At 39.1% G+C, this 12,998-nt stretch overlaps 1 protein-coding gene and 1 pseudogene across 1 annotated transcript; one reads left to right on the top strand and one right to left on the bottom strand.

Moving 5' to 3' along the window:
* Positions 1-837: 837 nt before the first annotated feature.
* Positions 838-2,731, bottom strand: LOC141342309 (uncharacterized; annotated as a pseudogene).
* Positions 2,732-10,031: 7,300 nt separating this feature from the next.
* LOC141343226 (uncharacterized) lies at positions 10,032-12,351 on the top strand. The gene is given in 6 exon segments (XM_073847826.1): positions 10,032-10,039; positions 11,272-11,466; positions 11,468-11,716; positions 11,718-11,746; positions 11,842-12,035; positions 12,037-12,351. Coding segments are annotated over 6 exon segments (990 nt in total).
* The last annotated feature ends 647 nt before the right edge of the window (positions 12,352-12,998 follow it).

Genomic DNA, 12,998 nt, shown 5'->3' with positions numbered 1-12,998 from the left:
TCGCCCAGCCCTAATTCCGTTCATGTTCATTATGAAAATCTCCCGTGTACACGCACGCAGCATCGATTAGTTAATGAGCAGCTTTTTTACCTTAACTAGCTTTTTCGCTAGATTTTAAAAGAAAGTGTTCGTATTGACAGATCGGAGAAATAGCGCTACCGGAAATGTTTCAGGACCGGACATGCGCAGTAACGTTCCAACGCGCTTGTTATTGTTTACATCCTTGAAATGGTCTATAATTAATTCCTGAAAACGAATTTAGCGGTTTACGTCAGTTGTCGGTTGGAAAAATAAAATAACCGAAATTAACATTTCTATTTCCGATGCAGTCTAATAAATGTTGGTCAGGAAAACAAAGAAAGAAAACAAAATAACAATACAACTGCACCTGCTTATGAATAGGCTATCTTTTTGCTATTGGTTTGAACCATAATTTCAGGAAAGAGGAATCATTGAACTATTGTACGGGTATTTGTGACCAACGCCCCCTAGAGCTGGCCATGGTGTTTGGCTACAGAATGTTGTTCCTTGCGCCACCTGGTGGATATTATATGAAGTGCAACAACGTTGTAAAAAAATCTAAAAAAGCCGCTGCGGCAGGACGCGTGGCCACGCGTGCCGAATTGCTGGCTGCCGCGTGAAAATAGACGCATTTTTAATGGCCAGATCTGTAATTAAATTAGGGCAACGAGTTTGCAAAATTTAATTAAGTAAACCTAACAAATTACTTTTTACAGTGTACATGAAACTGACAGAAAAGCTTAAATATTAATATTATTAGTAGTATTATCTTGTACTTAGCAGGTCTGTCAAATACTACATATTTGGTCGATTCTCTCAGTAGTATGATGCTGCTTCTTCTTTAGTGAATCCAGTTTGCACAATCTCTTCAATTCTTTTGATTTTTTCAGGAGGAGCATCAAGCAGAATGGCAAGCAACTCTTGATTGATCCTTTTCAGTCTTCCTGCGCTTTTCCTGTCAAATTCCTCTTTATTCTTCAGGACCAGCCTTAAGATGCTCTTCTGTGCCTCGTCACAGGAGTTCTGGAGCTGTTGTCGCTCATGCTCAAATTCTGGTTTACATTAATCCATGGCCATCAGTTTGCCCGGTGAACTGACACAATCAATCAGGTACTTGTTGGAAACTTCTGTGTATGTTCCAGAGATCATATGGACCTTACTAGCAATGTTACAGACTTGGAAGGCTTGGTTGTAGAGCAGATCTTTTGAGAAGAGCTTTGCATTGTAGGAGAGGGCTTGTGTTTTCTCAGATGTGGAGACACAGTTGGTGAGGGTTTTGCTCACGCTGGTTTTCACAATGTTGGAAACCATCTGAAACAAGTGAACCATCTTCTCCCACTGCACCTTGACTCTCCCCATAGCATCCATTCCTTCCACCAGCATATCTATGGTAGTTTTGAAGTCAATCTCTTTCAGTTCACAATTTCTCATAGTGACCAGGATTTCAGTAGGTTCCTTCTGGTTCTTCTCTAGATTCTCCAAACACTTTTCATAGGTCTCTATTGTCTTGTTCAGCTGAGCTCGGATCTGCTCTATGGAGAATCTTGCATTCTCTGTGGGCCTCTGAGAAGGACTCATGTTCTCTGATTTGTTTTCTTTTTTAAACATCATTGGTGGCTTTGGAGCAATGGCTGGTGAATTTGTGATATCTTTGCTTTTGCAATCAAAATTTGAGCTGATTAGATCAGATCCAAGACCTCTTTTATGATCTCAGTGCTTTTGTCCTTGTCACATTTGCCATCTGGTGCATATTTCGCCAGCTGTTTGCATATTTCCATGCCCTTTTTGCACAACTTCTGAGCTTGTTTCTTTGCTGGGCAGTCAGGGATTTCCTTTAAATCATCAATTCTTTCAAACTTTGTTTATGAAGTCACTATTTGTACGTTTGTTCTTTTGATCATACATATTTGTCCAGGCAATGTCATCATCCTCACTATTCACATTCATCAGCTGCTGGATATTCTGGACACAATTTAAAATTTCTGCAGACTTGCTATATGCATTTATTTCAGCAACCACATCTCTTGCACTTTCCTGATCTCTAATTTGGTTAACAGTATCAGCGATTTTTGTTGTTGCAGAACACATGTTTCTTACTGGGTGAGTAACAACAGATGTCAGTCCATTAATCAGGCCTGTAATGCTCTGTGTTATACCACCAACCACATCCATGCCAATCATTTGCCATGCAGTAGGGAGAGAATCCAGAGCTTTCTTGTAGCTCTCATGAGCCTGATTCAGTTTCTTCTCCATGGCACTCACTGCCTTCTCAGTCCTTGTCTTTGTTTCTAGAGCTGACTGCTCCCTCAGTTTGCTCTCTTCCAGCTTCTTCTTGACTGCTTCCAACTCTTCCCCATAGAAGTGATTTGCATTCACACATGCTTCCAGCAGCTCTTGGATGATATTGATGACATCCTTGAAACACTTTTCAGTTGCATCAGACAACTTCATTGCATCATTGCATGAGGCAAGCGCAAAAGGAATCAGGGTAGTTGATCAATTTATAACCATCTTTGGGTGGATTTTTATTGATAGAGAAATTTGTTGAGGACGAGATGAAAACCAGCTCTCCCAGGATGGCTATGGATAAAGGTGCTGGAGTCATTTACTCTTCCCAGTTGGCATAGGGCTGCATTATAAGTTTAGATTCATTCCTCATGTCCTCAGCAGTAGTAAGGCTTTGAGTAGATCTTGCAATTGCAGTATCCATGGCTTTTTCTATTCCTGCTCAAAACCAAGACAAAATGTAAAAAGAATTGTACAAATCCCCTTTCTCTATTTCATGAATGATGGCATTCATTAAAGCAACTTTTGTGTTTTTACTTTTGTAACACAATAATTATCAATGGCAGATTTGCAGAAAATTACCAATTTAGGCAAACAAATAATGTATGGACAGTTACATATGTATTCTGAACATTTAATCAATGCTTATGCTTTTGGGGTGCCAACCCATGTACACCATGGTCTGGTTGGTGTAGACATAATTACAAAAGATGCACATTGTACAAAAGCTGCAGTTGCGTAGGGCGTAAAGCACATGGCAACATCTTTTGACAGGATCGAGTTTGAATGCACATTTTGCCAAACTCATTCTTCTCTCTTTTCTTATTACATATCAAATTGAAAAGACATTTAATTTCAATAAAATGAAGGAAATTTCAACATTTGAAATAATGTGCTTTGTGTGTATTAAATATTAAAGTGTTTATTTGTAACAATGGGAGACTGGAGAGCGACGTGTTGATCCAAATGCAGGCTTTATTGGAAGAAACGTGGTCAAACAATGCAGGGTCAGAGACAGCAAACAACAATGGCAGAGATAATCCAGAGAGTAATCCGTAAAACAGGCGTGGGTCGAAATCCAGAGGGGCAGTCCAAAGTAGCAAACAAACAAACCAAAACAAACAAGACAAAACTACGATTAAACAAATACTCAAAACAAAACAAGGAATAAACTAAGAAACTAGGAAAAACGGAACAAGGCACGGAGAATCAGGGAAAACGCTTGGCATGTAGCTAGGAGCAAACAATACTTCGTGGTGTGTGTGTGTGTTCTGAGCATGCTTTATGGCTGACAAACAGGAAGTAACCAGCGAAGCAGCAGAGGGAGCAGCAACAGTCAGTGAGGGGCAGGGCTCCCTCTGCTGGCCTGGTGTGACATTATTGGGTAGGTTTAGATGTAGGTTGTCACGGGTGGGAAAGAAGACAGGACAGAAAACTCCCTGTTTAGCCCCGGAGGGTGGATTTATTAACAAACGTGTAAGTAAAAGTGAAAGTGTTGGCCGTTGGCTGAGTGAAGCTCGTGACAGTCGGTGCTCTCAGTCCTCGTGCTCGGTGCAGATCCAGTGAAAAGTGCGGGGGAATCAGTCTTCAACTGCTGTCTATGAGAGAGGAGAGGAGAGAAACCATTAGTGTCAGAGCTCTTTTGGGAGATCGTTCTCAACTGAGTCAGCCGGCATGCGGCTTATAAGGATGCCGGCTGATGAGATGCAGCTGAGACTGATTCCAGCGTGATGAGCGTGAGGGCGTGGATCTCGTTGGTTTCCAGGGCGACGCTGCTAACTGTGCGGGACGCTCGTCACAAGTGCTGCGTCCCAATTCGCATACTATCCATCCTAAATAGTATTCGAAAATAGAATTAGTATGTCCCAAATCGTAGTATGTTCAAAAAAGTATTCCAAAGATTCCCGGATGGTCTACTACTTCACTTCAGAATTCGAAGTGCGGATCAATGCACACTCTAACCGCTAATATTGCCCACAACACATTGCGCGGTGAACGAGGATTCGATTAGAACTACAAACACGCATAAAAAGTGTTAAAAAACTACAAAAATGGAGGATATGCGCGAACAATGGACAGGTGGAGAAAGGGGTTTGATTGAGTGATAAATAATCAGTGTGTAACCTGATAAAAAATATATATTTTAAATGTTATCCTCATTATATTTCATGTGCAGCAACATTATGAACTTTTATAATGTTAGGTTTGGTCACTAACGTTTAAATGCATAATTATGCAAACACAAACAGAGTTCTTGACATAAAGACTCCTGAAAGAACGTGCCTCTCAGGAAATTAAATTAAACGAAATGTAGATAATGTTAACTGCGATGATTGACAGGGCAGTTTAAACAGTGACAGGATTCAGGTAACTAAGCAACAGAGCGTCCGTTAAAGAAGCAGTTATGACGAAGTAGTATGTCCCAAAGCTTGCCTACTATTCTGCTACATACTCAAAAGTATGTACTTTTTTTCACAAAAAGAGTACATACTTTTAGGGCGTAGTATAAGTAGGCGAATTGGGACGCAGCAAAGGTGTACAGAGGGCTTCATTGTCTCATATAAGGTGCTATCCATTTAGTAATTTATCACCTTATATGTTATTACTGCATTCTGTTTTATAATGTACTGCAGTAATGAGGTTCAAATATTTGAACAAAGTATAAACACCTTCTACTATTTACACTTATTTTAAAAAGAAACACAGTGTAAGATGCTATTTACAGAAACAAAAATAGATTAATATGCATATTTAGAAAGAAAGAAAAGAATACAAAAACTCATTTGTTCTAGAGGTTTGTCATCTACACCTTGAAATAACCCCTTCAACAGTGCAACAGTGTAAAGTTCATGTTATGCATTTGCCAAAATAAAAGACCATACAAAATAAAACGTTGTTCTCTTGTATTGATGCACTTTTTTATTTTTACTGATTAGCTAAAAGAAAATCTAACAAAATTCAACAGTGCTGTTCACGAACGATCACAGGTTATTTGCCATCTTAACTTCTGATGAACTGCCCCACCCACTAACCAATGGGAAGAAGGGTCACAAGTCACAACAATTACAGAATGCATTAATACCATTTTCCTTTTCTTTCAGAACAAATATGTATTAATACACAACACTCCTCCCCTGAAATCAGAAACTCAGTTACTCTTATAGTAGCTTCTTTTACCGCCTTTTTACAATAAAGGAAGAAGAAAAAAGAACAAACACCCAAATAAAAACACTTTTCTCTTATTATCAATTAGAGGTGGGGGCCTTTCGTACACCTCCTTTATGTATATTACAAATCCAACCACACCGGAGGCTTCACCTACCTTTTTGGTCTAACTGTACCCTCCTGGACAACAGTGTCGTCCAAAACCCTTGATTCAACCTGTTTCTCTGGCACAACATGGGTAGAATCATCACCTCTTACATTCGCTGACACTATGCCATCAGCCCTTGTTTTCAACACACACATGTCAGTTACCTCATTCTGCCACAGTTCCTCATTTGCTTCTGTTTGTTGCAATTCTGAACCAATGAGCTGGTTTACATGTCTCTTGTACAATTTTCCACATATTTTTACCAAATACATGTATGTAACAGGACCCAGTACCTTAACCACACTTCTTGGTACCCATTTGACACCTTCTCCTCCCCTGTGGTTACGAACCAAGACCTTTTGCTTTGGCAGGAACTGTCTTACAGTTTTACTGTGGGATCGTTGCTCTTGCTGAGCTTCTTGTTTCTGCTGCATGTTCACAGTAAAACTCGGTTTCAAGAGTGACATTCTGGTTTTGAATTCCCTCTTTATAAACAACTCTGCTGGAGTTTTCCCCGTAGTAGACTGAGGGGTGCTTCGGTAACAAAAAAGGAAATTGTGAATACAGTGCATTAAAGACAAGTTGTCATACTTTCCCTTTTCCAAAGCTTTTTTTAGATTTTGCACTAATCTCTCTGCAGAGCCATTTGAAGCTGGATGGTATGAAGGACTCTTGATGTGTTTTACACCGTTGTTTTTCAGAAACATCTGAAAGTCACTGGACACAAACTGTGGACCGTTATCCGAAACCAATTCATCGGGAAGACCCCAAGTTGCAAAGTAACCCCTTAGAACCTCAATCGTCTTTCCTGCAGTTGTGTTAGACATAAGTGCAATTTCTGGCCAGCGTGAAAAACTATCTGTTACCACCAGAAAATTGTGTTTTCCTTTTTGCGCAAAGTCTACGTGTATTCTTTGCCACGGCCTATTAGGCCAACTCCAATTGTGCACTGGAGCCGTAACTGGCCGATTTCTCTCTCCCTGACAAATTTTACAGGTACGTACCAGTGCTTCTATATCCGCATCAAGGTTAGGCCACCAAAAATGGCTTCTAGCTACGGCCTTCATTTTAACCATGCCCTGGTGATTTTGATGTAATTCAGCCAGCATTTGTGACCTTAACGCTTCTGGCACAATCACCCGAAAACCCCAGAGAACGCAGTCGGCTTCTACAGTTAGTTCTGTACTTCTTAAAAAATAGGGCTTTAGTTTTTCATCAGTAACGTTTTTCTGCCAGCCACTTAACGTGAAATGTTTCACTTTCTGCAGCACTGCGTCTTGTTTTGTCTGCTTTGCTATCTCTTGTGCGGATATTGGCACCCTATCCAGAAATACGCGCTGCATATTCACGGTGAGGAAAGCCTTACTTTCCTCATTCATTTTGATTTGAGTATACGCTTGTGTCAAATCCAATTTTGTAAAATGTTTTCCCCCAGCTAGAGTGGAAAACAAATCCTGTGTTTTTGGTATGGGGTACTGATCAATATCAAGCCATGGATTGATTGTCACTTTGTAATCACCGCATATTCGAATCGAGCTGTCCTGCTTTGGAATACAGACAAGAGGCGCGGCCCATTCGCTGTGTAAAACGGGAGAAATTACACCTTTTTCCTCGAGTTCAGTCAATTTCTTATCGACAGCCTCTCGTAGTGCATAGGGCACCGGCCTCGCTTTGCAAAATTTTGCTTTTGCCTCAGGCGACACTCGCAATTTTGCGGTTATCCCGCTTGCGCAAACTAATTCCGAGCTGAACACAGCCTTGCGCTCCTCGCAAATTTTCTCAACCAGATCGGCTATGTGATTCACTCGAGACCAATCCATATTGAGAACTCAAATCCAATCACGGCCCATAAGAGCAGGACCTTTTCCACATGACACTAGCAACGTTAGTTTTACATCTTGCTCTCTGTTCTGAACTCTGACATTCATTTTACCCAACAATTTTAGCGGTTGGTCAGTGTATGTTCTCAAATTCAAATCACATGGCTGCAGTTTTACCTTTCTGAATTTTGACAAGTACAATCTCTCAGATATGATAGACAGGGCGGCCCCAGTGTCCACTTCCATACACAGTTTTACCCCATTACATCTCACCATGACCTTGTACGGTTTTACATACCCTGACAAGTCCGTGGTTAAAGTTTGCAGTCTCAAATCAGTTCGTTCTTCGGCAATATCTGCCGGCGAGTCTGCGACTCCAAGAACCGAATCCTCTCATCTGTCCATGAAGTTTACCTCTGCTCCACTCCGCGACGTCAGATAACGAGCAGGCACTTTCCCTGTAGATCGATGCTCTTCCCTTGACTTTACATCAGCCCGCTTGTTCTTACAAGCCCGTTCCAGGTGACCAGCCTTTCCACATCCGCGACACTGGAACTCTTTGAACTTGCAGTCATTCGGCTCATGCCCCTTTCCCAGACATCTGTAGCACTCGCGGCCATTGAGGTTCCTCGATTCACCTCGCGAAGTCCTGGTGTCCTGCAATTTTGCTCCTCCCAGTCCCACATGATCCGTTCGCAGGTACGATGAGGGCGATCCCTTCTGCATAGATTGCATACCACTGGAAGTACACTCAAAACTGTTCGTTATCTCGAGCATTTTCGCCCATGTCAACCCGTCGTCACTGGCGGCATTCAACAGTTTTCGAAGCAGTTCTTGGTTATTTATGCCACATACAAATTGATCTCTCAGCTGCTCCTCTAAACTGGCACCAAAATCACAGGTGCAGGCCAGCCCCTTCAAGCTGGCTATGTAGTCACCAAAAGATTCTCCCGCTTTCTGTCGACGATTTCTGAATGTGAATCTCTACGCCAGCACATTCTTCTTTGGTGTATAAAAGTCTCTTAATGCCTTTAACAAGTCGGAAAATTCTGTCTCGCTCACCTTTTTTGGTGCAATCAGATCTCTTAACAGAGCAAACGTTTTCGGCCCGACTACCAACAAAAATACTGCTTGTCTCCTTTCTGATTCAATCTTGTTGGCCACCAGAAACTGCATCAGTCTCTCTTCATAATTTTCAAAAGATTCCGACGTTTCGTCGAACATCAATCCCGTGTCGGTACTGTAAAGCGCCATGCTGTCTGCGGCCTTCTTTTTTAACTAATAACGGCGGGGAGCAACCCACTGCAAAAATCAGTACATCATCCCATCCTCGTCGTCAAACTTGTTATGTATTTGCCAAAATAAAAGACCATACAAAATAAAACGTTGTTCTCTTGTATTGATGCACTTTTTTATTTTTACTGATTAGCTAAAAGAAAATCTAACAAAAGTCAACAGTGCTGTTCACGAACGATCACAGGTTATTCGCCATCTTAACTTCTGACGAACTGCCCCACCCACTAACCAATGGGAAGAGGGGTCACAAGTCACAACAATTACAGAATGCATTAATACCATTTTCCTTTTCTTTATTTACAGAACAAATATGTATTAATACACAACAGTTCACACCGGTAAAAAAGTTCAAACAATCAAAAGCTTAGGGTGTTTTCACACCTAGGTTGTTTGAGCCCACCAGACGCTCTCAGAGCGGTTGTATATGTGAACAAACCAAGTAATCTTAAACTCCCCTAAAAGGACCCACAATTGTTTGTGGTTCGATTCCCTCATGATTTGTGAAAGCAATGAGGTCCCGATATGCTTTGTATGGACCAAAATAACAGTAATATATATATATATATATATATATATATATATATATATATATATATATATATATATATATAAACTAAGCAGTTTGTTATATATTTCTATGTACATGTATAGTTTATGATGATGATGATTATTTATCTATGTAATTTTAGACATTTCATTCTTTTGTTACATTAAACAAAAAAAAATAAAAATACAAAACTGTTGTCATTTATGTCATCTTTGGCGAGTATACCTGTGAATTCAGTAATTTTAATCGATGACCAAGGCAAAGAACCACCCGATGCAGAGCTGAGATCTAACCCTCTTTAAATCAGACATCAGAACATTAATTTTACCCCCTAGTTGCTGAGAAATATAATGTAGCGAATAAGTATCAAAGCTATTATATTATTAAAACTTGCACGGCAGCGTTGACCACAAGTGTCCGTGCTCATGAATGCTTCTGTGTTTCCACATGAACACATCTAGTTAACATATAACTAATATTCAGCTAAAGTGTTGTAAGGACACGTAACAGAACAGTGTGTTCAAAGAGAATAAAAAGAACATTAAAATCATACTGATTGGTTGATAAATATCAGCTGTTACGTTCTACACCATTGTACATTGACGTTGTTGGTTGTCATGTCGCCGAAAATTGAGTAATAACTGTCTCGATGTGTGTGTGTAAACTGCAAAAAAAATTGTTACGTTATCCTTCAAAATGTCCGATGCTTTAAATTGCTTTAAGGACCGTTGATGGGCTGAAGGAATGGATGAAGCCGTAAGTGCTTTTATACCCAAGTCACTGCATTTTCGCTTTCATAATTAATTTCAAGAACCTCTCTGGGTCACTTAATTATTAACTTATCCTGTGAGAAAACACACATGCATAAACACACGTGACAAAAAAGAAAAACCCAACTTTCAGGGTCATTCTATAGATACTCACCCATTGGGCAACTAGTATAACCTTTTAAATGTGAAAGTATTAAGGTGAATTTTAGTGAACACGTTAGTTTTTGCCCTTTACAAATTGATATTAAAACACATGACTTACAGTCAGATGTGAAAGAAGGTGGACCCTTCTCCCATGAAAACTAGGGGACTTCTACATGTTGGTTATAAAAACATCTAAGACTTTATCCCACAAAGACTCCATCCTCACACACAACTAAGCTAAAAAAGAAAACTGCTAAATACGTAGCCTATATCACTTCAAGGTATGTTTTGTGAAAGTTTATCTAACTCAAGTTCTAATTATTATCCACTCAACTGTCTAATGCAGGTTTCATGTCACACTGTCACTTGCAACATTTTTGATTAGTTTTTTGTTTTACAGAACAAAAGTATAGAAAGTGTACTAAAGCAGTGTTTTTTAATCCTGGTGCTAGGGACCCATTGCTTTGCACATTTTGTGTGTCTCCCTTATTGAACACACCTGATTCAGATCATCAGCTCATTAGAAGAGAGATCCATGTACTTAACTAAGTGTGTCAGATAAGGGATACATACAAATTGTGCAGAACAGTGGGTCCCCAGGACCAGGATTGAAAACCACTGTACTAAAGTACTAACTTCTCTTGTTAAAACAAACCATTTATAGACAGCATTTTAGGTAGTCTATTATTTGCAAAACAACAACAAAAAAAGGATTTATGACAGAATATTATTATTATGTGCTGATGCTGAGAACAATGACACTCTTGTGTGATTTTGCTAATTAATCATTCACAAGTTACTTCGCTCTAGATCAGTTACCAGTTCTTTGTCAAGATTCAATATCTTGTTTTTTTTATTTGTTTTGGAGTCTTTGTGAATTAAAATTATATAAATCCATATTACAATGTCCACAGCACTGTTGATAGCAAAATCACTCATTTTCTTTTTGTGTTTTAGTGTGACAGCTGAAATAAGACACTTATTTGTGTAAGTATTTTTATATAATCTCACATAAATCAATTGCTGTTATTCATTTTTAATGATTTTTCTCTTTCTATATATTCATAATTGCAGCGTTAAGGATTTGCAGTATATGGAGGGAGTTGTTGGGCCTCTAAATGAGGGAATTGTCTCTATTTCTAACATCTGCATGTCTTTCTTGGATGCACAAGTTGATCCAACGTCTGACACATGCTCCAATTGCAAACAAATCAGGGAACATATTAAGACTGCTGAGCAGTCCTGAAAAAATCAGAGACGATGATTAAAGAAAACTGGGATATTTGGATAAACACATGGAGCAACTTACTAAAGAAAAAGGACATGTTGAACAGCAAAACAAGGAAAAATGTGTGGCCAAGGATTAAGTAAATATCGAGAAAAAATCAGCTGAAGAATCACTGAAGAATTACAAAGCAGCTTTGAAGCATTCAGAAAAAAACATAGAATCAGCATAATATGCCTTAAAAGTACACCAAGACAGGAAGAGCACAGGCGAAGGGGTAGTGATTGCAGATGTTTGCAATACCAGTTATTGGATGGATTGCTGGTGAGAAATCCTCTTTGATCCACTACTACCCTTTGTCATCATCCTAAAAAGTACAAATAACCATAATTTGTGTCTGATTTCTTTCCTTTCTCTAGGTCGAATCATGATCTGTGAGGGAGAACGTGTAATTGAAGAGTCTTCAAAGGATATCAGGGATGCTGAAGATGAGCTTGAAGAAAATGAGTCTCAGGTCAATGAGAGCAGCAAGAAAGTGTCTAATTACCAAGCCAGGATCTCTAATATACAGAATGAGATTGAAGAGACTGATAAGGTGCTGGATAAACTTCAGAGGGTTGATTGAAGAGGGGAAGCATCAGCTAGAGTTTATAGCTTCATTTCAAGAAATGGTTAGGAAAGCTGTGAACCTGAGTGTCCTTAGGGGTAGAGTCACTGTACTGGAGAGACAAACTCAGCGTTTCATCCTCTGGCAACCTGGGATAAAGGCTATCAAGGATGTGATGAAAGCAGTAGAAAATGTTGCAGAGAATAGGCTCCTCTACAGTCAGGGTGTATCTGGCCTTATAAATAGTTTGAAGGAGAATATTGGAGGACTACAAGCTTTATGCAACTCACCCAGGAATTCTGAAAATGACAGCTATTACTGATCATCATCTAATTGTACAATGCATACAGAAACCACTGTAAATATAAGGGGGCAAGAAACAAACAACAATGAGAAATGTAAAAAACAAGTGATATTTTTTATAATAAAAGCATGACACAACAATGAACAACCCCCCCCCCCCCAAAAAAAAAAAAAAAAAAAAATTACAGTGAATCAACTTTACATATCTGTGTGACCAGCACTTTTAATAATAAAGCAATTGTTTATGTAGTATAATAAACTTTTTAATTTACATTGTATGCAATTTATTTTTTTGTAAAAAAAAAAAAAATGTTTATTTATTAACAAGTTTAATGTTAATGTTTAGGTTCAATTTCATAACAGGGAGTATAAAATTTGGTCAAGTGACCAGCAGATGGAGACATAGGCCTATATTTTTTAAACAGGGTGATGTTTTAACGTTACACTCTTAAAAATAAAGATGCTTTAAAAGTTTTTACAGCGATGCTATAAAAGAACCATTTTTGGTTCCACAAAGAACCATGTAGTGAAAGGTTCTTTAAAAAAAACATGTCTTTCTTACCTTTTTATAATCTGAAGAACCTTCTCTCACCACGAAGAACCTTTGCTGAAACAGAAAGGTTCCTCAGATGTTAAAGGTTCTTAATGGAAATGAAAGCTTTAGCG

Source organism: Garra rufa, chromosome 9 (assembly GCF_049309525.1).
Source record: "Garra rufa chromosome 9, GarRuf1.0, whole genome shotgun sequence".
NCBI lineage: Eukaryota > Metazoa > Chordata > Actinopteri > Cypriniformes > Cyprinidae > Garra > Garra rufa.
The sequence above is the reverse complement of the archived record's forward strand: the minus strand, read 5'-3'. Positions and strand labels throughout refer to the sequence as shown.